At 44.9% G+C, this 26,700-nt stretch overlaps 2 protein-coding genes across 3 annotated transcripts in view; one reads left to right on the forward strand and one right to left on the reverse strand.

The window, feature by feature from the left end:
* LOC307210707 (claudin-34-like) overlaps positions 1–26,700 on the reverse strand; it is a 219,286-nt gene that overhangs the window by 25,852 nt on the left and 166,734 nt on the right. The gene's annotated exons all lie outside the window — the stretch shown is intronic.
* On the forward strand, positions 21,071–23,044 carry LOC307210708 (claudin-34-like). Its single transcript, XM_079966851.1, has 2 exons — positions 21,071–21,098; positions 21,775–23,044. The coding sequence occupies exon 2, from the start codon at positions 21,776–21,778 to the stop codon at positions 22,772–22,774; it is 999 nt and encodes a 332-aa protein (XP_079822977.1). The 5' UTR covers positions 21,071–21,098; position 21,775; the 3' UTR covers positions 22,775–23,044.

The following is a 26,700-nucleotide window of genomic DNA, read 5'->3' on the forward strand; positions in this document are numbered from 1 at the left end:
GCTTCCATAAAAACCAAAAATACAGTAAAATCACACGTTAAAAACTTCCCTGAACAGGGCTGCCTTAAGATGTCTTCTGAATGTCAGGTAGTTGTTTATCGCTTTGACATCTGCTGGAAGGGCGTTCCACAGGGTGGGCGCCACTACCGAGAAGGCCCTCTGCCTGGTTCCCTGTAGCTTTGCTTCTCACAATGAGGGAACCGCCAGAAGGCCCTCGGCGCTGGACCTCAGCGTCCGGGCAGAATGATGGGGGTGGAGACGCTCCTTCAGGTATACTGGACCGAGGCCGTTTAGGGCTTTAAAGGTCAGCACCAACACTTTGAATTGTGCTCGGAAACATACTGGGAGCCAATGTAGGTCTTTCAAGACCGGTGTTATATGGTCTCGGCGGCCGCTCCCAGTCACCAGTCTAGCTGCCGCATTCTGGATTAGTTGTAGTTTCCGAGTCAACTTCAAAGGTAGCCCCACGTAGAGTGCATTGCAGTAGTCCAAGCGGGAGATAACCAGAGCATGCACCACTCTGGCGAGACAGTCCGCAGGCAGATAGGGTCTCAGCCTACGTACCAGATGGAGCTGATAAACAGCTGCCCTGGACACAGATTTGACCTGTGCCTCCATGGACAGCTGTGAGTCCAAAATGACTCCCAGGCTGCGCACCTGGTCCTTCAGGGGCACAGTTACCCCATTCAGGACCAGGGAATCCTCCACATCTGCCCGCCTCCTGTCCCCCAGAAACAGTACTTCTGTCTTGTCAGGATTCAACCTCAATCTGTTAGCCGCCATCCATCCTCCAACTGCCTCCAGACACAGATGAAATGGTGAGGTCCCTCCCATTGCTCTCCTAACCTGTTGCTGTATCTTCTTTCCTGAATGGTGGGGTTTTTTTGGTAGTTTCCTTTGCTGGGACAGCATGGCATGAATTTTAGCTTATTTTTATAATTTTATTGTTTATCTTTTTAATAATGTTTTATGGTATTTTGTGTAAAGGCATGGACCTCACAAATTTAATAAACTTGATAATTCTTTTTTTGTAATCTTTAAACTCTTAATAAATATTATTTTAAAAAAATAAAAAATAAAAAAATAAAATTACCCAAACACTGTAATGCAAGGAGTTCTGGTGACAATGCAGTGAGATTCTACTCAGAGTAAGCCTATTGGAATGAATGGGTTTGAATTAGTTGTGTCCTTTAGCTTTTGCTTTTTACCTGGATAATGCCAAATTAGGGGTAGGGACTGGTTTGGTTTCTTTCTGTTCTTGTTTTTATTAAGTATTTTGTTGTTGTTGTTGAAATTCTACAAATTGCACATCAGGATTCGTTACATAGTAAGTCCCCCCCCCTTTTCTATTATCTGCTTCCCATCCCATTTCCTAGGATGTTTTTTTTCTTTTCCACCCTTAGCTGCAACTTATCTTCCCTCTTTTATATCAGAACTCTAATGCTCTATTAGAATTAAAAGAGGGGGAAACCCAGCCGGATGGGCAGGGTCTAACTAAATTATTATGGTTGTCTTATTTATTTGTGTTTTTATCTTGTATAAAAAATAAAACTCCCCAAAAACCCAAAGTTGAAGCAAGAAGGAATCTTCAAATATTAAATAAATGCAAGGAGTGAATTGCCAGGACTTGGAAGCCCCCTGGTGATGAATTCACTCTTTCCACCCACTCACCCCCCTTTCAAAAATGTGCATGGAATGAATGAGCTGGCATTCAAATCTATTCTTTAAAAAAGCATGTTTTCTATTATTATTGGGTCCATTCTGACAAATATTGGGTCCATTCTCTCACTTCTGCCCCTTCTTGATTCCCTCATTTCTGGGGGTTGGACTAGATGACCCAAGGGGTCCTTCCAACTCTTCCGTTCTGCGATTCTCTCACCTACATTCCGACAACCGCTTCAGGTTGTACCAATCAGACCATCAGATAAACCACATTTTCTCCAGTTGATGGTCTTTTTTTAGGGGGTAGAAAGGGCACAAAATATATTTTTTTTAAATACATATTTATTAAATTTTTTTGAAAACAAATACATAAATAATAAACAACATTACTTATATCATAGCATAATTTCGTCACTTCTTTGGACTCCCTCACATCTCCCGCTCCCACTTACATCGTTACAAAAAAAAAAATTTCCAAGCAAATTACCCACTTGTTTACAATCTTATCTCCGCTCATTTAAATAAAATCTAACAATTCTCCAAAAAATTAATCTCACTTATCGTCAAAATCAGATCTAATTCAGTGGTGGGCAGTTATTTATGATCTAGCATCCTTCTTAACATTCAACCAAATTACAATATTTTTGTAAATAAATCTTGAATTTCCTCCAATCCTCCTCAACCCTCTCTTCTCCCAGCTCTCGGATTCTACCAGTCATCTCGGCCAGTTGCATATAGCCCATCAGCTGCATCTGCCACTCTTCCAGTGTGGGTAGATCTTGGGTTTTCCAGTGTTTAGCGATGAGTATCCTTGCTGCCGTTGTTGCATACATAAAAAATGTTTGGTCCTTCCTTAACACCCTCTGGCCGACAATACCCAGGAGGAAGGCCTCTGGTTTCTTAGGGAAAGTATACTTAAATACCTTTTTCAGTTCATTATAAATCATTTCCCAGAAAGCCTTCACTCTAGGGCTTTCCCAGAAAGCCTTCACTCTAGGGCAAGTAGAAAGGGCACAAAATAGCCTGGCACCAGCACAAGGCCAACAAACACAACAAGGAAAAACATCAATGGGCTACACGCCAGCTGGGGAACCCTAGCTTCTACTGAGAGCTCCTCACCCAAGCCAAGAAGGGCTCCTGTGCTCTTCTGTGCAATGCTAAGTGCAAGATGTTGGTCTTTGTGACCTTGAGGCACATGCCAGAGGCACTGACGACAGAGAAGTAGCTGGTGAGTAGTTGCTTGACCGAAGGGGAGAGGACAGCAGAACAGGGGGCTCCTTCAGCTCCTCCCAAACACACTCCCACCATCCAATTATACGGTCACGTTCCAGAGATTGCATCTGCAGGTTCAGGTGACTCAAATCTATGTACAGTATTGACACGCACAGGGGACAGAAAATAGTTTAAAGATTCTGTCCCGCAACTAGTCGGGCTGAGCAATATATCGACCATATCGCCACTTTGGTTTCATAATACTATATTTGACCTGCCAATATATTGCGAATCATGAAGTGTGTGAGTGTGTGTTGTTTAAAAATCACAACGTGGGGAAAACTGTGAAGCCAGCCAATGCCTCTACATAGCTCCATCCTTATTTCAGATATTTCCATATATCAATATATTCCAATATTTAGCAGTTTGCTACTCCCTGTTGCAGGGAGTAACATGTATGATGGTATGTTTGGGGTTTTCCTCCATCCCCACTTCACAGGATTCCTCTGGAATGCCAAAATCTTCCGCATGGCTGTCCTCCATCTCAACTGCGGAGGATTTCTCTTGAATTACCAGATCCAGCAGAGAACCACACTTTGAACATGTAGTTAGACTCTCACTTTTCACCACGCTTCTTGGGGTAATCAGTCTTACAGTTGCTATTTGACATTTATCTCTTGTGGTGGTCTTGACGCAAAATCTCTCCATCCCTACAGAACCTAAGGAAATATATCTCCGAAGGTGTTACGGAACCTACGTAAAGTTCTTAAATGTTACAAACATTATGCCTGAACCTATCCTTTCGACCTGACAGCTCAGGGAAGATACCAAGCTTTATGAATGCTATAAAATCAACCCCTTTGCCAAGTTCCTCCATTCCAGCACCATTTTGCTCTTGGAAAAAAGACTCTTTCCCCTTCCACCTCCCCAAGCTTGAAGACATGGGTACACACCTCCTGCCCCAGGAAATGCCCAGAGGTGACCATTGCTGGGCTCCTTGTTCTCCAAGGGAAGCCAAATCTCATCCCCAGACTTGCCTCCGGCTCCAGACATGCCAAGGAAGTTCTGTTGTACTTTGGGTGGTGGGTACTTAAGACATGTTTGCCTATGATGCTAAGCTAATACTGTACTTGGGTGTTGCCCTGACATAGCTGTCTATGCTAATTTTGTGTAACCCTCCCCTTTTGTGACATGTTAGTGATGTAGCAATGATGTATTGAGGATGGCTCAGTTGGTTAGAGTGTGGTGCTGATAATGCCAAGGTTGCAGGTTCGATCCCTGTATGGGACATCTGCGTATTCCTGCATTGCAGGGGGTTGAACTAGATGATCCTCAGGGTCCCTTCCAATTCTATGATTCTATGATGCTGTGCAAACTGTATTCTGACATATGGTGGGAAAGTTTTCAAAGTCAATGTGGCCCCATGCTCTGGGTTCACTGGCTGCTGTTGAACCTGTTGCGCAACAATAAAGGCTCTGAGTCTACTGACTGCTGTTTTGCTCCAAACTGCTTGTTTGCTGGAATTTCCTTTTTTTACTGACCACATGGACCTGTGGGGGGACCTGTACCTGTAGTCTCTCAACTCGGAATTTAACAGTGTGGAACCTCTAATGGAGCTATCTCCCCAGCCCCCAAAATATTGTTCCTTCAACTGTCCCTGTGGCTGGCTTTTTGTTTTGTTTTTTAAGAAAAGCACATTTCACATCAAATTTAGCTGCGGATTAAGCTGGGGGAAGGGAGGGGTCACTCTTTCTCTCCTAAACCTCCCTTGTCCACCACCACCCTTTTCTGGGCACAATTATTTTAGACAGCCCACCCCTGTTTCCTCCCTATGCAGAGTTAAGGCCCAATAAACTGCTATTAAAGGTAAAGGTAAAGGGACCCCTGACCATTAGGTCCAAACTATTCCCCCTCCCCGCCCGTCCCACTTCTAATGCAAACCCCCTTCCTCAATCAAGATGGGATTTCAGCTAAAATAGAGTTGGACAACTTGGGGGTTTCAGCAGGAAATTCAAGGCAGCCCCCTGCCTGAATGAGACTGGATTCCCCTGCTAAAACGAAGAAGGGGGACTGTTTAGGAGAGAGATCCAGACAAACTGAATCAGGAAGGGGTTTGCTTGGAATCCCGCCCAACTGAGCAGAATTTAAGCCCTGCTCATTTGCTGACGTTGAAAACCAGACATCTCCCAGCCCTGGGCAGGATGGCACACCGAGCCTCCTCACATCTGTTCAAAGGAGGCTGCATAGCGGGGGGACATGCTTATATCATTTTGTGGTCTTGTTTTTTTCTATGCTCTTTTAAATGTGGCTTCATAGCCGAGCGGGGGAATTGAACCCCGATACCTCCCAGGCCCAAGTCTGGCAGTCTAACCACTAGGACACACTGCCTCTCCACCTTCCTGCTTAAAGCAGCCCTTAATTGGGGACCTATATTCCTGCTTAAACCAGCTTTCTTTTTAGGTCTGTGAACTTCATTTTGCAACGCCGGTAGCTGTACCGTACACCAAGAATCCTGGGAACTGTAGTTTGTTAAAAGTGAAATATTGAGCTCTTTGGAATTCTCAGAGATTTTTTTTTGGGGGGGGGGGGCTGTTAATAGATGCTGCGATATGGTACCATGTCGTCCCAGTGCAAAGGAAAAGAGCTAAGATCTTCTCCCTTACTATAATGTCCAAACAAGATGTGATGGGGAAGAAGAATGAGAGGTTTGTAAGGAGTCTTCAATATTTTTGCCAAGGAAATTCTTATGGTTCAGGGCCTCATGCTATTAGCCTTTCTTGTACATGGAGATCCTTTATGAAATGCATTCAGGCCCATCAAAAAAATCTGTGCTGAGATACACATACAGTATCACCATTTTACTGCTGGAACTGCTCTGAATCTGACTTCTGGAAGAACGTGTTTTAACTGCACAGTGTCCTGGAAAAGACACTCTGTTTTGGGAAAGAAGGGAACTGAGTTCCCTCCCATTTTCCACTTTCCTGATGTTCCAAATGACCAGTACCCTGGAGTTATGATTTGTGGTGTTGTCAGGATTCTAACTGGACTGTAACTGACCTAAGAATTCTGCAGAGCAGTTGCTGCTGTGGCTGGCCGGCTGCTCAGGCGAATGTCAGCTCAGTGGCCAACAGCTCAGTCTTCTTGAGGCTCAGGAGCACCTAGCAAATACCTGCTCTGTTCCTGGCACGCTAGTCTCTAGCTGAGGAAGGCATTTCACGTAAGTTTATGGATTAAACATTCCTCACTATGCCGTCAGGTGTGTTTATGCTCAGTGGGAAAGGATAGTTGCAGTAAAGGTAAAGGGACCCCTGACCATTAGGTCCAGTCGTGACCGACTCTGGGGTTGCGGCGCTCATCTCACTTTATTGGCTGAGGGAGCCGGCATACAACTTCCGGGTCATGTGGCCAGCATGACTAAGCCGCTTCTGGCGAACCAGAGCAGCGCACAGAAACGCCGTTTGCCTTCCCGACTGAGCGGTACCTATTTATCTACTTGCACTTTGAAGTGCTTTTGAACTGCTAGGTTGGCAGGAGCAGGGACCGAGCAATGGGAGCTCACCCTGTCGCGGGGATTCGAACCGCCAACCTTCTGATCGGCAAGTCCTAGGCTCTGTGGTTTAACTCACAAAACAGCGAAATTGTGAGCAGCTTCCCATCCACAACAGGTTGCTGAGGTTCTGGCCATTTTCACAGGAACAATGCAACAGTAGATTAAATCAGAAGCAGTGTGCTGGAAGAAAGTCTGAGTTGCGGCTTCTCTGGATCAGATGTCTCTAACTAACCAGGGGGTGGGAGAGAGCAGGGGAACACTTTCTTTTGCTGCTTCTTTCTGTGCATGGAAGGAAGAATGCAGGAGGGAGGATGTCCTTCAATGACTAGACATGCTTGTTATTCCCTCTCTCACTGCATGTTGTCTTCTCTTTTGTTTCCAGGATGTCTGCCAATGTCTCCCCTGGTCCCCTCCTCTCCAAACCCCCCATGCGGGTGAAAGAAGACTCCCTGGTGGCCAGGTGGCTGAGCTTAGTTTCCAGCCTCAAGATAACTGCATTCCTTTTGGATATTTTGGCCTTGCCGATGTGCATTGTGTCAACACTCAGTGTCAACTGGAGAGTGTGGCGTGTGGAAAACATCAAGGGCATTGGCTCTGGAAACATCTGGGTTGGAATCTGGCAGGTCTGCTTTTGGAAAGACCCTTCTAACGACGGCAACTCTTTTTGGCATTGCGAAGATCTCAATGAGCAACATCCAACCCTCCCGAGGGAAATTTTTATTGCACAGAATTTAATGGCATTAGCTTCCATTATGAATTCAGTGGCCCTAGGATTAATTTCATTTACCTTGTACAATGTGTTCAAGCCCAGAAAACATAAGGATTTTCTCTTTCGCTTTTTTAGGCTTGGAGCTCTGCTGAACTTAGTTGCAGGGATACTCGTCCTGATATCTGTGGTATGGAACATGTCTGCTGTCTTACAAAATGGGGAAATTGACTTCCCCGAAACTTTTGAATTGCCTCAAATTCCCAGCGAGCAGCATATTGGACCTTCTATTTATCTAGGCTATATCGCTGCCGGTTTCCAGCTGCTGAGTGCAGCATTGGTTGGGATGGAGAGATGTTGCATCAGGACCTCCACAAAAGATACATCTCTAATAGAAACTGTAGTGGTGATTACCCCAGGAAGTGGGATGAAAAGCCAGAGTCAAACTACTTGTTCGAAGTGTGGTTCTTTGCTGGATCTAGTAATTCAAGAGAAATCCTCCACAGTGGAGATGGAGGAAAGCTGTGCAAGTGATCTTGTCATTCCCGAGGAATCCTGCGCAGTAGAGATGGAGGAAAGCCGTACGCCCCAAAGCTCACCTGAAGGACATCAAAGTCCACCTGAAGTCCCAAAACATACTATTATACATGTTATCCCCTACAACAGGGAGTCGTAAACTATCAGACCCAGATCAACGCAGATCGCTCCATACACGGATGGATCTGCGTGGATCAGGATATGATAGTTTTGTTTTGGGACTTCAGGTGGGCTTTGATGTCCTTCAGGTGAGGAGGCCCTTTTTTATGACTAGTATTTATTTATTTATTTATTTATTTAAGATTTTGTTGATTTACAAAAGTGTGCAATGTCTCTCTCTCATGTTTTCTCCCCCCATGTAACATTTTTACAAATCATTTTCATTTGTTGAGACATTAGGAAGAATAGGGGAAAGAGGTGGAGGGGGGTAACGATGGGTGGGGGTGGGGTCGGGTGGCGATTTTTCTATTTTACTTACTATACGTAGGGTTTGGTGTTAGCATTGTTTGTGCAGGTTCTTTGCTGTTTGCTTGTAATTAATAAACCAATTAATAAACCAATATTAATTAAAATATTGACTCTGTTCGCATGATCTTGGCCGGTCTTAATGCACGCTCTCATCCCGTTTTTCAGAGCCTCCTCCAGAGCAAACCCACTAAAGCCTAACTGGTGGGTCTACTCCTGTGTAGGATTCTGTTCTTGATAATGTGCACTTGGGTCTGGGTTAAAGGTGGATCTACATGGATCCTCATGGATCCTCCACTTTTTAAAAAATAACTCCAACAAATGCAGTGTCAAATCACACCTGGAAGTCACGCCTACAGACTGGACTATCAAAAACGTGGATGCAGCACCACAAAAACATGGATCCGAGGCATGGATCCTCATGAATTCATATGATTTTTATAGTGAAACAAAATAAAAACACCATGATACTGTAGACCACTTTTTAGTCTGTAAGCAGAACCAAAGAAATCATGCATCCATTGTTTTGTGCTGCCGAAATGGAGCAAAAACATGGTTAAAAAACACGCATCCTGATGAATCCTCATGATTTTTGCATTAGATCAGCCCAAAGTCACCATCAGATCACCACCACAAAAAACTCAGATCCATGGCTTCCTGGTCAGACTGGCCCAAAAACGTGGTTTCGAAGCATGGATCCTCATGGATCCTCACGCTTTTTCCATTGGGCCAATCTAAACTCACTATCAAATCACACATGCCCAGGGTCACAACCTGCACCACAAAAAAAAACTCAGATCCACAGTTTCCTGGCCACTCCATGGCTCAAAAACGTGGTTTTGAAGCACGGATCCTCATGGATCCTCACTCTTTTCACATTGGGGCTCCCCAAACTCACCGTCAAATCACACATCATAGCCAGGGGCACACCCTGCACCACAAAAATCATGAGTTGCACTACAAAAATCACAAAAATGCCCTTACCTGCACTGTTAATGTCACCACTGGAACATTATTATTAGAGCCGATAGGAGAATATATGACTATATATTGTACCAATATATGGTTCATCTTCAAGAACAGATCAAATACATGCCAAGGTATTAAAGAGGAGAAAAAATATGAAACTGCTTACATACTGTCAACTAATATCCAGATTCAAGAAAGACTATATGGCAAACATCTAAATCAGTGAAAAGACAGAATTTAAGTCCATCATAACAGAGTTCTACCTTTTGGGTAAAATTTATAAACTATTACTCAAATATGACACTGAGCCCGAACAAGCAAAACCTTATATGACAAAATGGTTGCAAAAATTTTAAGAGCAGTTTACAGTGGAACAATGAGAACAATTATGAATAAAGGAATAACATTTACTGCTGTGGGTTAAAGCCTCAGCGCCTAGGACTTGCCGATCGAAAGGTCGGCGGTTCGAATCCCTGCGGCGGGGTGCAGTCCCGCTGCTCGGTCCCAGCGCCTGCCAACCTAGCAGTTCGAAAGCACCTCCGGGTGCAAGTAGATAAATAGGGACCGCTTACCAGCGGGAAGGTAAACGGCGTTTCCGTGTGCGGCTCTGGCTCGCCAGAGCAGCGATGTCACGCTGGCCACGTGACCCAGAAGTGTCTCCGGACAGCGCTGGCCCCTGGCCTCTTAAGTGAGATGGGCGCACAACCCCAGAGTCTGTCAAGACTGGTCCGTACGGGCAGGGGTACCTTTACCTTTACCTTTAAGCCCTAAAACAAAATTGGTACAGTGGAACCTCGGGTTGCAGACATAACCCGTGACTGAGGCACGTCCGCAACCCACAGCGTTCGCATCCTGAAGTGCCACGCCTGCACAGGCACAGGAGCAATTTGGCGCTTCTGCACATGTGCGAGTGGCGAAACCCGGAAGTAACCCGTTCCAGTACCTCCAGGTTTCCCGCAGTCCGCAACCCAAAAACACGTAACCTGAAGCGGCCGTAACATGAGGTATGACTGTACAAAAATGTTCTTTCAATGGTATATAACTTTGAAAAATATACAGAAGATGAATAATGCAATGAATGGACATTGCTGGAAATGTGATAGACCTTAAGGAATCTTCTTCCATTTATGGTGCACTTGTGAAAAGACCAAAAAGTTTTGGAGGAAAGTTCATTTCGAAATGAAAAAATGTAAAAAAACACACCTAAATTTGCATTGGACCCCAAAACTATGCTGTTGGGAATGACTCCTTCATTTACTGTATTGTGAAATTGTCAGTGGAACTATTTACTTATATGACCATAGCAGTTAGAGTGGTGTTGGCTAACATATGGAAATCTGACATATGTCCTGAAATAGATGCATGGAAAGAGAAACTATCAGAATATGCAGTAATGGCAAAACTCGCCAATTTAGTAAATAATTGACTCATCTTTATTATTTGTATACAACTTAACAGAACTGTAAGAAAATGAACATCTGTATGGATTTGTATAAGAGACCTTAGTTACAAAAATATTTCCTGTTTAAAAATAGAAGCTTTGAGTGTATATGATAAAGAAAGAAATATATAGTAGAAGAAATCTTGTCTGTCTGATCTAGAAATGAAATCATATTTTCAAATAATTCTTGCTTTAGATTTTTATAATCATATATGGTATTTCTCCAATAGCAAACTACCTAGAATTGGAAATAATATTTAGTACACTAACCTTTGTTTAACTCTTTATAAATGTCAGCTTGCTGAGTTATTTTTTACCATTGTAATTCAATGTTATATTTGTGCTCAACAAGGGAAACTCACATGACCTGAAGGTGTTGCTGTGCAATGCTAGGTCAGTGATTCATAAGACCACTGCCATCCATGACTTGATCGTGGATGGAGGACTTGTCCTGGTATGTGTAACAGAGACTTGGTTGGATGAAGCAGATGGGCCTGTCCTTGCTGTTGCTTGTCCACCAGGTTTCTCTTACACACAGCAACCCAGGTCATGTGGGCGGGGGGGGGGGGGTTGCAGTGATTTTTAGGAAGTCACTAGCTTGCATCAGGCGTCCTACTGGGAAAACCCAATTCTCTGAGTGCATGTTCTGGAGGTTGGGCAATAGGGGCAGTATAGGATTCCTTTTAGTGTACTGACCTCCCCGCTGTACCAAGGATTCCCTGCCCGAGCTGCTTCAGTTCATGGCGGATGTTCTCCTGGAGATACCTAGTTTGGTTGTCCTAGGGGATTTTAACTTCCATGCTCAGTGATGACCTAACTGTGGTTTACTGTGAAGGAAACTGCAAGGACTGGTACCACTGCTTTCGCATAGGCATTGATTCAAAAGATCTTCCAGAGGTTTTCGTGTGTCCAGACTGTCAATCCACTGTGGCCAAATAGATTTTGAAACTGCGAACTGTCATATTCCACAGGTTGGTATAATACAGCAAAATCCAAACATATAGTTTTCATCATCATGGCAGGGATGGTCCTTCTCCATAGAATTCTTATTCATGGAGTTGGTTTTTATATCCTGCTTTTCTCTACTTGAAGGAGTCTCAAAGTGGCTAAAAATCTGCTTTCCCGTCCACTCCCACAACAGACACCTTTTCAGGTAGGTGGGGCTGAAAGGGTTCAGAGAGAAGTGTGACTGGCCCAAGGTCACCCAGCAGCTGCATGTGGAGGAGCGGGGAAGTGAACCCAGCTCACCAGATTAGAGTCCACCGCTCTTAACCACTACCCCACAGAAAAGTATCTCTTAAAACTCTGGAGCAAGCTGTTCAGTTCAGCCTCACAGTGATACTGATTTGTGGAGGGAAGGTTGGTGATGAGCAAGATCTGTTCCCATTTCCCAACACAGAGACCATAGAGCAGTTTTTGTTGGGGGCTGAACCTGCAGAGTGTTTCTGTTCAGAATTTCCGTCATGAAACTTTTAGGTGTAGCTGTTGGAGGTGGAGGGCAGAGAATGTGCTAGTCCTTACCTCCCTCCTCCCAGCCCCATGATCAGTTGCCCAATGGGCTGAATTTCAGGGCTTTTGCAGGTAAAGGGCAAGCTTGTTCTTTACTTGTTTAGACTCTTAAAACTTGGGAAGAGATATTTGGCTCCATGATCAAAATGACCAAAAGGGTCAGCTTCTAGAGGACTGGAAAGATCATGATTGTACCTCCCCTACCCTCAGCCCTAACTCCGTTGAGTATTTTTTGTTATGAGACTGAGTGTTTGGGGCTGATGCTGTAGCATTCTTGTCTGGGGATTTGGTGGAAAAACAGAAAAGTGACCCTCACCTAACTCTCCAATGCCCTTCAACAAGAATGCTGTAGGAAGTATTGCTAAGCCCAAAGGGAGGCAAGAATTTGCTTCAGCTCACCCTGTTAATGGAAGAGCAAAAGCTAGGTGTGTGTCATTCTCAATCAGTCTACTTTCAGGACTGATTTTAGAACCCTCTTATATCAGGCCACATGGTCACTGGAGGTGGCCCCATCATGCAGACGTGACTATCCACACAGGGACCATCTATTTTTATTTTTTCCTGATACTGGATTTTAAGCTACAGTTACATCTTTTAAAACAGCTGCCCGTATATCGCACTGTATTCCACCTGCCTTCCAAAGGAACACGTGGCTCTCCCCACATAGCGTTGAGACTGCTGATCCAAAGTGATCAGTAATTTTTACGGTAATTACAATCCTGCTTTCCCTTGTACCAGCTTACCTTGACTTCAGTAAGGCCTTTGAAAAGGTCCCCCATGATATTATTGCAAAAAAGCTAGTAAAATGTGGGCTAGACAAAGCTACTGTTAGGTGGATTTGTAACTGGTTGACGGGCTGAACCCAAAGAGTGCTCATCAGTGGCTCATCTTCATCCCGGAAAAAAATGACTATTGGGGTTCCACAAGGTTCTGCCCTGGGCCTGGTGCTATTCAATACTTTTATAAATGATTTGGATGATGGAATAGAGGGCATGCTAATCAAATTTGCAAATGACTGCAAACTGGGAGGGGTTGCTAATACACCAGAGGGCAGGGTCAGAATTCAAAATGACCTGAATAGCCTAGAGAGCTGGGCCAAAACCAACAATATGGAGTTCAGTAGGGAGACATGTAAGGTACTAAACCTGGATAGAAAAAATGAAATGCACAGGTGGGGGACACTTGGCTTGACAGCAGTACCTGTGAAAGGGATCTGGGAGTCTTAGTCGACCACAAGCTGAACATGAGTCAACAGTGTGATGTGGCAGCTAAGAACGCCAATGCAATTCTGGGCTGCATCAGTAGGAGTATAGTGTCTAGATCAAGCGAAGGAATGCTACCACACTATTCTGGTTGGTCAGACCACACCTGAAATACTGTGTCCAGTTCTGGGCACCACAGTTGAAGAAGGATATTGTCAAGCTGGAGCATGTCCATGTCTATTGATGATATCCTATAACATGAAAAAATGATTAAAAGTAAAAATCCCAAATTTGTCTATTTATTCAAGGCACTACCAATAAACACTCCTCCAGAGAAATGAAAGAGCTGACCAAAAATGTACATCTATGAGTACACATAGGAAAGAAATCCAGAAGAGGAACAAGCTAAAGGGAACAAGGACACAAATGCTAGAGAACACGTAAAAGTGGCCTCCATGTGATTCCCTTCAACCGTAAAGAGTAAACAATCAGATCCAGATCCATGCAGATCTCTACAGTTTGTTAAGGGCGTCGGGAACTGTAGTTTCTTTGGGGCTCTGGAAAGCGCAGTGTGCCAAGGGAGCTGAGAACTGTAGTTTAAGGGTGCTGGGACCTGTAGCTCCCAAGATGTGCATATGCATGCGTTTGCTTTAAACGCTATTCCGCAACCCAAAAGGTTTATCATGAGGACTACACTCTTGTGCACGGAAATGAAATTACAAAACCTACTTTTTTTATATTTTTAAAAAATTTAAAAAATTGACAGTGTAGGTTTGCTTGGAAGGGACTTGAGTGTTGTGATGTACCAGGTTGCTTATAAGTGCATATCTATATAACATATGGGACTAAATATGTCTATGTCTGAACTGTAGTTAAATGCGGAGAAAATATTTGCGGTTCTTACGGAACCTACGGGGGGGACCCCATCTTTAAAGTTCTTAAATGTTACAAACATTATGCATGAACCTATCCTTTTGACTTGACAGCTCAGGGAAGATAACAAGCTTTATGAATCCTATAAAATCAACCCCTTTGCCAAGTTCCTCCATTCCAGCACCATTTTGCCCTTGGAAAAAAGACTCTTTCCCCTTCCACCTCCCCAAGCTTGAAGACATCTGTACACACCTCCTGCCCCAGGAAATGCCCAGAGGTGACAATTGCTGGGCTCCTTGTTCTCATCCCCAGACTTGCCCCCGGGTCCAGACATGCCAAGGAAGTTCTGTTGTACTTTGGGTGGTGGGTACTTAAGACATGTTTGCCTATGATGCTAAGCTAATACTGTACTTGGGTGTTGCCCTGACATAGCTGTCTATGCTAATTTTGTGTAACCCTCTCCTTTTGTGACATGTTAGTGATGTAGCAATGATGTATTGATGATGCTGTGCAAACTGTATTCTGACACACGGTGGGAAAGTTTTCAAAGTCAATGTGGCCCCATGCTCTGGGTTCACTGGCTGCTGTTGAACCTGTTGCGCAACAATAAAGGCTCTGAGTCTACTGACTGCTGTTTTGCTCCAAACTGCTTGTTTGCTGGAATTTCCTTTTTTTACTGACCACATGGACCTGTGGGGGGACCTGTACCCCGAGGAGCTGGGCTGTTGAATAGTCTCTCAACCCGGAATTTTCCTTAACAGTGTGGAACCTCTAATGGAGCTATCGCCCCACTCCCCCAAAAATATTGTTTCTTAGACTGTCCCTGTGGCTGGCTTTTTGTTCTTTTAAGAAAAGCACATTTCACATCAAATTTAGCTGTGGATGAAGCTGGGGGAAGGGAGGGGTCACTCTTTCTCTCCTAAACCTCTCCTGTCCACCACACCCTTTTCTGGGCACAATTATTTTAGACAGTCCACCCCTATTTCGTTCCAATGCAGAGATAATGCCCAATATGCTGCTATTACTATTACTATTACTATTACTATTACTATTACTATTACTATTCTTAGCTTTGGAATGGTCATGGGGGGTAATTCACAGAAAATGTGTGGCTTACTGTGTTTCTTTTTTTAAAAAGATCTGTTTGCAAAAGGTTTGTATAGAAAATCAATCAATCAATTAGTAATAGGTCCTCAAAACACCTGGGGAGGTACTGCTGCTAGAAACTATTCCCCCTCCCCGCCCGTCCCACTTCTAATGCAAACCCCCTTCCTCAATCAAGATGGGATTTCAGCTAAAATAGAGTTGGACAACTTGGGGGTTTCAGCAGGAAATTCAAGGCAGCCCCCTGCCTGAATGAGACTGGATTCCCTGCTAAAACGAAGAAGGGGGACTGTTTAGGAGAGAGATCCAGACAAACCTGCTTTTGAATCAGGGTGGGGTTTGCCTGAAATCCCGCCCAGCTGAGCAGAATTTAAGCCAGCTGCCTGGCCCTTGGCAGGATGGCACACCGAGCCTCCTCACATCTGTTCAAAGGAGGCTGCAAAGCGGGGGGACATGCTTGTATCATTTCGTGGTCTTCTTTATTTCTGTGTTCTTGTTTATTTCTATGCTCTTTTAGATGTGGCTTCATAGCCGAGTGGGGGATTTGAACCCCGGTGCCTCCCAGGTCCTTGTTTGGCAGTCAAACCAATAGGCCACACTGCCTCTCCATCTTCCTGCTTGAAGCAGCCCTTAATTGGGGACCTATATTCCTGCATAAACCAGCTTTCTTTTTAGGACTGTGAACTTGGCTTTGCAACGCCGGTAGCCGTACCATACACCAAGAATCCTGGAAACTGTAGTTTGTTAAAGGTGCTGGGAACTGCAGCTTTCTTAGGGTTCTGGAAACCATATTGAGCTCTTTGGAATTCTCAGAGATTTTTTTTTTGGGGGGGGGGGCTGTTAATAGATGCTGCGATATGGTACCATGTCGTCCCAGTGCAAAGGAAAAGAGCTAAGATCTTCTCCCTTACTATAATGTCCAAACAAGATGTGACGGGGAAGAAGAATGAGAGGTTTGTAAGGAGTCTTCAATATTTTTGCCAAGGAAATTCTTATGGTTCAGGGCCTCATGCTATTAGCCTTTCTTGTACATGGAGATCCTTTATGAAATGCATTCAGGCCCATCAAACAAATCTGTGCTGAGATACACATACAGTATCACCATTTTTACTGCTGGAACTGCTCTGAATCTGACTTCTGGAAGAACGTGTTTTAACTGCACAGTGTCCTGGAAAAGGCACTCTGTTTTGGGAAAGAAGGGAACTGAGTTCCCTCCCATTTTCCACTTTCCTGATGTTCCAAATGACCAGTACCCTGGAGTTATGATTTGTGGTGTTGTCAGGATTCTAACTGGACTGTAACTGACCTAAGAATTCTGCAGAGCAGTTGCTGCTGTGGCTGGCCGGCTGCTCAGGCGAATGTCAGCTCAGTGGCCAACAGCTCAGTCTTCTTGAGGCTCAGGAGCACCTAGCAAATACCTGCTCTGTTCCTGGCACGCTAGTCTCTAGCTGAGGAAGGCATTTCATGTAAGTTTATGGATTAAACATTCCTCACTATGCCGTCAGGTGTGTTTATGCTCAGTGGGAAAGGATAGTTGCAGTAAAGGTAAAGGGACCCCTGACCATTAGGTCCAGTCGTGACCGACTCTGGGGTTGCGGCGCTCATCTCGCTTTATTGGCCGAGGGAGCCAGCATACAACTTCCGGGTCATGTGGCCAGCATGACTAAGCCGCTTCTCGCGAACCAGAGCAGCGCACAGAAACGCCGTTTGCCTTCCCGCCGGAGCGGTACCTATTTATCTACTTGCACTTTGAAGTGCTTTCGAACTGCTAGGTTGGCAGGAGCAGGGACCGAGCAATGGGAGTTCACCCTGTCGCGGGGATTCGAACCGCCAACCTTCTGATCGGCAAGTCCTAGGCTCTGTGGTTTAACTCACAAAACAGCAAAATCGTGAGCAGCTTCCCATCCACAACAGGTTGCTGAGGTTCTGGCCATTTTCACAGGAACAATGCAACAGTAGATTAAATCAGTAGCAGTGTGCTGGAAGAAAGTCTGAGTTGCGGCTTCTCTGGATCAGATGTCTCTACCTAACCAGGGGGTGGGAGAGAGCAGGGGAACTCTTTCTTTTGATGCTTCTTTCTGTGCATGGAAGGAAGAATGCAGGAGGAAGGATGTCCTTCAATGACTAGACATGCTTGTTATTCCCTCTCTCACTGCATGTTGTCTTCTCTTTTGTTTCCAGGATGTCTGCCAATGTCTCCCCTGGTCCCCTCCTCTCCAAACCCCCCATGCGGGTGAAAGAAGGCTCCCTGGCAGTCAGGTGGCTGAGCTTAGTTTCCAGCCTCCAGATAACTGCATTCCTGGTGGATATTTTGGCCTTGCCGATGTGCATTGTGTCAACACTCAGTGTCAACTGGAGAGTGTGGCGTGTGGAAAACATCAAGGGGATTGGCTCTGGAAACATCTGGGTTGGAATCTGGCAGGTCTGCTTTTGGAAAGACCCTTCTAACGACGGCAACTCTTTTTGGCATTGCGAAGATCTCAATGAGCAACATCCAACCCTCCCGAGGGAAATTTTTATTGCACAGAATTTAATGGCATTAGCTTCCATTATGAATTCAGTGGCCCTAGGATTAATTTCATTTACCTTGTACAATGTGTTCAAGCCCAGAAAACATAAGGATTTTCTCTTTCGCTTTTTTAGGCTTGGAGCTCTGCTGAACTTAGTTGCAGGGATACTCGTCCTGATTTCTGTGGTATGGAACATGTCTGCTGTCTTACAAAATGGGGAAATTGACTTCCCTGAAACTTTTGAATTGCCTCAAATTCCCAGCGAGCAGCATATTGGACCTTCTATTTATCTAGGCTATATCGCTGCAGGTTTCCAGCTGCTGAGTGCAGCATTGGTTGGGATGGAGAGATGTTGCATCAGGACCTCCACAACAGATACATCTCTAATCGAAACTGTAGTGGTGATTACCCCAGGAAGTGGGGTGAAAAGCCAGAGTCAAACTACTTGTTCGAAGTGTGGTTCTTTCCTAGATCTGGTAATTCAAGAGAAATCCTCCACAGTGGAGATGGAGGAAAGCTGTGCAAGTGATCTTGTCATTCCCGAGGAATCCTGCGCAGTAGAGATGGAGGAAAGCCGTACGCCCCAAAGCTCACCTGAAGGACATCAAAGTCCACCTGAAGTCCCAAAACATACTATTATACATGTTATACCCTACAACAGGGAGTCGTAAACTATCAGACCCAGATCAACGCAGATCGCTCCATACACGGATTGATCTGTGTGGATCAGGATCTGATAGTTTTGTTTTGGGACTTCAGGTGGGCTTTGATGTCCTTCAGGTGAGGAGGCCCTTTTTTATGACTAGTAGTTATTTATTTATTTATTTATTAATGATTTTGTTGATTTACAAAAGTGTGCAATGTCTCTCTCTCATGTTTTCTCCCCCCATGTAACATTTTTACAAATCATTTTCATTTGTTGAGACATTAGGAAGAAGAGGGGAAATAGGTGGAGGGGGGTAACGATGGGTGGGGGTGGGGTCGGGTGGCGATTTTTCTATTTTACTTACTATACGTAGGGTTTGGTGTTAGCATTGTTTGTGCAGGTTCTTTGCTGTTTGCTTGTAATTAATAAACCAATTAATAAACCAATATTAATTAAAATATTGACTCTGTTCGCATGATCTTGGCCGGTCTTAATGCACGCTCTCGTCCCGTTTTTCAGAGCCTCCTCCAGAGCAGACCCACTAAAGCCTAACCGGTGGATCTACTCCTGTGTAGGATTCAGTTCTTGATAATTGTGCACTTGGGTCTGGGTTAAAGGTGGATCTACACGGATCCTCCACTTTTTAAAAAATAACTCCAACAAATGCAGTGTCAAATCACACCTGGAAGTCACGCCTACAGACTGGACTATCAAAAACGTGGATGCAGCACCACAAAAACATGGATCCGAGGCATGGATCCTCATGAATTCATATGATTTTTATAGTGAAACAAAATAAAAACACCATGATACTGTAGACCACTTTTTAGTCTGTAAGCAGAACCAAAAAAACCACGCATCCACTGTTTGTGCTGCCGAAATGGAGCAAATACATGGTTAAAAAACACGCATCCTGATGGATCCTCATGATTTTTGCATTAGATCAGCCCAAAGTCACCATCAGATCAAACATCATGGCCATGGGCACAGTATCCACCACAAAAATCACTGATCCATGGCTTCCTGGCGACATCGTATCCCAAAAACGTGGTTTTGAAGCACGGATCCTCATGGATCCTCATGCTTTTTGCATTGAGCCAATCCAAACTCACCGTCAAATCACACATCATGTCTAGGGTCACAGCTTGCACCACAAACAACTTGGCTCCACGGCTTCCTGGCCACTCCAATGGTCATGGAGGGTAATTCACAGGAAATGTGTGGCTTACAGTGTTTCTTTTTTAAAAAAAGATCTGTTTGCAAAAGGTTTGTATAGAAAATCAATTAGTAATAGGTCCTCAAAACACCTGGGGAGGTACTGCTGCTAGAAACTATTCCCCCTCCCCGCCCGTCCCACTTCTAATGCAAACCCCCTTCCTCAATCAAGATGGGATTTCAGCTAAAATAGAGTTGGACAACTTGGGGGTTTCAGCAGGAAATTCAAGGCAGCCCCCTGCCTGAATGAGACTGGATTCCCTGCTAAAACGAAGAAGGGGGACTGTTTAGGAGAGAGATCCAGACAAACCTGCTTTTGAATCAGGGTGGGGTTTGCCTGAAATCCCGCCCAGCTGAGCAGAATTTAAGCCAGCTGCCTGGCCCTTGGCAGGATGGCACACCGAGCCTCCTCACATCTGTTCAAAGGAGGCTGCAAAGCGGGGGGACATGCTTGTATCATTTCGTGGTCTTCTTTATTTCTGTGTTCTTGTTTATTTCTATGCTCTTTTAGATGTGGCTTCATAGCCGAGTGGGGGATTTGAACCCCGGTGCCTCCCAGGTCCTTGTTTGGCAGTCAAACCAATAGGCCACACTGCCTCTCCATCTTCCTGCTTGGAGCAGCCCTTAATTGGGGACCTATATTCCTGCATAAACCAGCTTTCTTTTTAGGACTGTGAACTTGGCTTTGCAACGCCGGTAGCCGTACCGTACACCAAGAATCCTGGAAACTGTAGTTTGTTAAAGGTGCTGGGAACTGCAGCTTTCTTAGGGTTCTGGAAACCATATTGAGCTCTTTGGAATTCTCAGAGATTTTTTTGGGGGGGGGGGGCTGTTAATAGATGCTGCGATATGGTACCATGTCGTCCCAGTGCAAAGGAAAAGAGCTAAGATCTTCTCCCTTACTATAATATCCAAACAAGATGTGATGGGGAAGAAGAATGAGAGGTTTGTAAGGAGTCTTCAATATTTTTGCCAAGGAAATTCTTATGGTTCAGGGCCTCATGCTATTAGCCTTTCTTGTACATGGAGATCCTTTATGAAATGCATTCAGGCCCATCAAACAAATCTGTGCTGAGATACACATACAGTATCACCATTTTTACTGCTGGAACTGCTCTGAATCTGACTTCTGGAAGAACGTGTTTTAACTGCACAGTGTCCTGGAAAAGGCACTCTGTTTTGGGAAAGAAGGGAACTGAGTTCCCTCCCATTTTCCACTTTCCTGATGTTCCAAATGACCAGTACCCTGGAGTTATGATTTGTGGTGTTGTCAGGATTCTAACTGGACTGTAACTGACCTAAGAATTCTGCAGAGCAGTTGCTGCTGTGGCTGGCCGGCTGCTCAGGCGAATGTCAGCTCAGTGGCCAACAGCTCAGTCTTCTTGAGGCTCAGGAGCACCTAGCAAATACCTGCTCTGTTCCTGGCACGCTAGTCTCTAGCTGAGGAAGGCATTTCACGTAAGTTTATGGATTAAACATTCCTCACTATGCCGTCAGGTGTGTTTATGCTCAGTGGGAAAGGATAGTTGCAGTAAAGGTAAAGGGACCCCTGACCATTAGGTCCAGTCGTGACCGACTCTGGGATTGCGGCGCTCATCTCGCTTTATTGGCCGAGGGAGCCGGCATACAACTTCCGGGTCATGTGGCCAGCAGGACTAAGCCGCTTCTCGCGAACCAGAGCAGCGCACAGAAACGCCGTTTGCCTTCCCGCCGGAGCGGTACCTATTTATCTACTTGCACTTTGAAGTGCTTTCGAACTGCTAGGTTGGCAGGAGCAAGGACCGAGCAATGGGAGCTCACCCTGTCACGGGGATTCGAACCACCAACCTTCTGATCGGCAAGTCCTAGGCTCTGTGGCTTAACCCACAAAACAGCAAAATCATGAGCAGCTTCCCATCCACAACAGGTTGCTGAGGTTCTGGCCATTTTCACAGGAACAATGCAAGAGTAGATTAAATCAGTAGCAGTGTGCTGGAAGAAAGTCTGAGTTGCGGCTTCTCTGGATCAGATGTCTCTACCTAACCAGGGGGTGGGAGAGAGCAGGGGAACTCTTTCTTTTGCGGCTTCTTTCGGTGCATGGAAGGAAGAATGCAGGAGGGAGGATGTCCTTCAATGACTAGACATGCTTGTTATTCCCTCTCTCACTGCATGTTGTCTTCTCTTTTGTTTCCAGGATGTCTGCCAATGTCTTCCTGGGTCCCCTCCTGGCCAAACCCCCCATGCGGGTGAAAGAAGGCTCCCTGGTGGTCAGGTGGCTGAGATTAGTGTCCTGCCTCCAATTATCCGCATTCCTAATGGATATTTTGGCCTTGCCGATGTGCATTGCATCCACACTCAGTGTCAACTGGAGAGTGTGGCGTGTGGAAAACGTCAAGGGAATCGGCTCTGGAAACATCTGGATTGGAATCTGGGATGCCTGCTTTTGGAAAGACCCTTCTAACGACGGCAACTCTTATTACCATTGTGAAGATCTCAGTGAGCAATATCCAACCCTCCCGAGGGAAATTTTTATTGCTCAGGACTTAATGGTCTTAGCTGCCGTTATGAATTCAGCAGCCCTTGTATTACAGTCATTTGCTCTTTCCAATGTGCTCGAGCCCGGAAAACACAAGGATTTTCTCTTAACCTTTTTTGGGCTTGGAGCTCTGCTGAACTTATCTGCAGGAATACTCGTCCTGATTTCTGTGGTATGGAACATGTCTGCTGTCTTACAAAATGGGGAAATTGACTTCCCCGAAACTTTTGAATTGCCTCAAATTCCCAGCGAGCAGCATATTGGACCTTCTATTTATCTAGGCTATATCGCTGCGGGTTTCCAGCTGCTGAGTGCAGCATTGGTTGGGATGGAGAGATGTTGCATCAGGACCACCACAACAGATACATCTCTAATAGAAACTGTAGTGGTGATTACCCCAGGAAGTGGGATGAAAAGCCAGAGTCAAACTACTTGTTTGAAGTGTGGTTCTTTGCTGGATCTAGTAATTCAAGAGAAATCCTCCACAGTGGAGATGGAGGAAAGCTGTGCAAGTGATCTTGTCATTCCCAAGGAATCCTGCGCAGTAGAGATGGAGGAAAGCCGTACGCCCCAAAGCTCACCTGAAGGACATCATAGTCCACCTGAAGTCCCAAAACATACTATTATACATGTTATCCCCTACAACAGGGAGTCATAAACTATCAGACCCAGATCAACGCAGATCGCTCCATACACGGATGGATCTGCGTGGATCAGGATCTGATAGTTTTGTTTTGGGACTTCAGGTGGGCTTTGATGTCCTTCAGGTGAGGAGGCCCTTTTTATGACTAGTAGTTATTTATTTATTTATTTATTTATTTATTTATTAATGATTTTGTTGATTTACAAAAGTGTGCAATGTCTCTCTCTCATGTTTTCTCCCCCCATGTAACATTTTTACAAATCATTTTCATTTGTTGAGACATTAGGAAGAATAGGGGAAAGAGGTGGAGGGGGGTAACGATGGGTGGGGGTGGGGTCGGGTGGCGATTTTTCTATTTTACTTACTATACGTAGGGTTTGGTGTTAGCATTGTTTTTGCAGGTTCTTTGCTGTTTGCTTGTAATTAATAAACCAATTAATAAACCAATATTAATTAAAATATTGACTCTGTTCGCATGATCTTGGCCGGTCTTAATGCACGCTCTCGTCCCGTTTTTCAGAGCCTCCTCCAGAGCAGACCCACTAAAGCCTAACTGGTGGGTCTACTCCTGTGTAGGATTCTGTTCTTGATAATTGTGCACTTGGGTCTGGGTTAAAGGTGGATCTACACGGATCCTCATGGATCCTCCACTTTTTAAAAAATAACTCCAACAAATGCAGTGTCAACTCACACCTGGAAGGCATGCCTACAGACTGGACTATCAAAAACGTGGATGCAGCACCACAAAAACATGGATCCGAGGCATGGATCCTCATGAATTCATATGATTTTTATAGTGAAACAAAATAAAAACACCATGATACTGCAGACCACTTTTTAGTCTGTAAGCAGAACCAAAAAAACCATGCATCCACAGTTTCGTGCTGCCGAAATGGAGCAAAAACATGGTTAAAAAACACGCATCCTGATGGATCCTCATGATTTTTGCATTAGATCAGCCCAAAGTCACCATCAGATCAAACATCATGGCCATGGGCACAGTATCCACCACAAAAATCACTGATCCATGGCTTCCTGGCGACATCGTATCCCAAAAACGTGGTTTTGAAGCACGGATCCTCATGGATCCTCATGCTTTTTGCATTGGGCCAATCCAAACTCACCGTCAAATCACACATCATGTCTAGGGTCACAGCTTGCACCACAAACAACTTGGCTCCACGGCTTCCTGGCTACTCCATGGCCCAAAAACGTGGTATTGAAGCACGGATCCTCATAGATCCTCATGATTTTTGCACTAGATCAGCACAAAGTCACCATCAGATCAAACATCATGGCCATGGGCACAGCATGCAACACAAAAATCACGGATCCACGGCTTCCTGGCGACACCGTAGCCCAAAAACATGGTTTTGAAGCACGGATCCTCATGGATCCTCATGCTTTTTGCATTGGGGCAATCCAAACTCACTATCAAATCACACATTATGCCTGCACCACAAAAAAAAAAAAACTCAGATCCACAGTTTCCTGGCCACTCCATGGCTCAAAAACGTGGTTTTGAAGCACGGATCCTCATGGATCCTCACTCTTTTCACATTGGGGCTCCCCAAACTCACCGTCAAATCACACATCATAGCCAGGGGCACACCCTGCACCACAAAAATCATGAGTTGCACTACAAAAATCACAAAAATGCCCTTACCTGCACTGTTAATGTCACCACTGGAACATTATTATTAGAGCCGATAGGAGAATATATGACTATATATTGTACCAATATATGGTTCATCTTCAAGAACAGATCAAATACATGCCAAAGTATTAAAGAGGAGAAAAAATATGAAACTGCTTACATACTGTCAACTAATATCCAGATTCAAGAAAGACTGTATGGCAAACATTTAAATCAGTGAAAAGACAGAATTTAAGTCCATCATAACAGAGTTCTACCTTTTGGGTAAAATTACTCAAATATGACACTGAGCCCGAACAAGCAAAACCTTATATGACAAAATGGATGCAAAAATTTTAAGAGCAGTTTACAGTGGAACAATGAGAACAATTATGAATAAAGGAATAACATTTACTGCAAGTTAAGCCCTAAAACAAAATTGGTACAGTGGAACCTCGGGTTGCAGACATAACCCGTGTCTGAGGCACGTCCGCAATCCACAGCGTTCACATCCTGAAGCGCCACGCCTGCACAGGCGCAATTTGGCGCTTCTGCGCATGTGCGAGTGGTGAAACCCGGAAGTAATATATAGTAGAAGAAATCTATATAAATATATGGTATTTCTCCAATATTTCTCCAATATTTCTCCAATGTTTGGAAAGCACAAGGTCGACAGAAAAAGACACCCAGAGTTTTGTGGACTGTGGCAGATGAGGACAGAGGAAGACTGCGATTTGCGGAGAATGTATCTTATTCTAAGTAAAGCTTAATCTCACAGAAACAGAAAATATGTTTGACTTTCTAGGAAAAGGCACTGCTGTTCAGATTGCGAGTTACCCAACCTCACAATTGCTTAAGATCATGCAAACAGACCGATAGCCCATTCTAGTCCAAGGCACTGATGTCCACAAAAACCGGACGGATGATTCAAGGAAGCTTCCGGGCAGCGCATGAAGGCACTTAGCTCTTCCCCCCTCCCAGAACTGATATTCCAGGACAAACCTTTGTTCTGATCCTGCACATGCATCTCTTGCTCATCTTTTGGGTTAACTGTGCAAATCGTTCCTGGCATCCTGAAAACTCAAAAGAGTTACAAAGGCACTTCTCCAGTTGTGCACTCTGTGGAGAATTCTGCTGCAGAAACCGCCTACAGCTGCCTAGAGTGACGTGCAGAGAAGATGTTAGGATCTTCCAAATTACTGCTTCAAAGGAGCATCTGAGGCCACTGTAACTGTTTTTGTTCTTGGGGAAATTTTCTAATCACAAAGCCAGGATTCCCAAGAACTAAAAGGGTGGAGATCTGGGAGGGTGACGGAGAACTTGGTGCTGCTCCCTTACGTTCTGCAGAGAAGGAGGAGCCAGGAGATTTGGAATATTACCCAAAGAAAAATACAGCAGATGAAGGGCCTGTGGCAGAGGGGGGGACCTGGCACCCTACTCTGCTGCCTATTTGCACAATTCATGTAGCAGTATAGAGCATGCGCAGCAAAACCTCATTGCCTTTCGGAATACTGCGTTTGCTGCTTCCCACTGAATACCACCAGCCTTATCCCACACAAGTTTTGAATCATGCCCCACAGCCAGGCGATGTTCCTCCGGCCTCAAGGGGAGCCTCTTTTGCAGGGCTAGTGAGTCTAGGCCTAGGCCAGGTGAAAAGGGCTTTGTAGGGAGTGGCCTCCACACTCACAGCCAGGCAAATTTATTCATACCACACCATATGGCAGCCATTTTTTGCCATCCACCATGGCAGCCATTTTGTGTTTTGCTTTGTTCTCATTGGTAGCCAATTGGTGGACTGGCCCATGTAGCACTTTCTCAGAATTGGTCTGGCTCCGTATAAGGCAGCTTCTTCTGTTCTTATCATATGAAATACCCCACTTTGTATATCAATAGGAGCACAGGATGTTCTGCATTTATATCCTAAAAGGCGGCGGGGGGGGGGATCTCATAAGCGAGATGTCCAAATGTGTGTTTACGCTTGGGGGGCTGCTGCGTCGCTTGTTCCTGAACCTTTTCTTCCTCCCAAATGCCCTGAAGATCCATTGCACACCTTGACTTGCATGCAACCTCCTCTCTCTTATTTGCTCAGTGAACCAGATGGAGAGAAGGAGGAATGAAGGAAAACAGAAATCCGGCCTGAGAACGGAGGTCCCTGCCAAGAGAATGGCCAAGATCTCCTCAGGTGAGGATGAAAGGGGAGGCAGGGAAAAGCAAAGAGCCCCTGAAAACAAACCTGCACTCGGGAAGAACTTGTTGGCTAAACCCCTGCACGGAAGTGTATCTGCATGAAGACGGTCAGCACTTT

Source organism: Podarcis cretensis, assembly GCF_951804945.1.
Source record: "Podarcis cretensis genome assembly, chromosome: 2".
NCBI classification, from domain to species: Eukaryota; Metazoa; Chordata; class Lepidosauria; order Squamata; family Lacertidae; genus Podarcis; species Podarcis cretensis.

Bases quoted from the DNA above. Each gene is read 5' to 3' on its own strand.
- LOC307210708 (XM_079966851.1), top strand. From the start codon at position 21,776: ATGTCTGCCAATGTCTTCCTGGGTCCCCTCCTGGCCAAACCCCCCATG.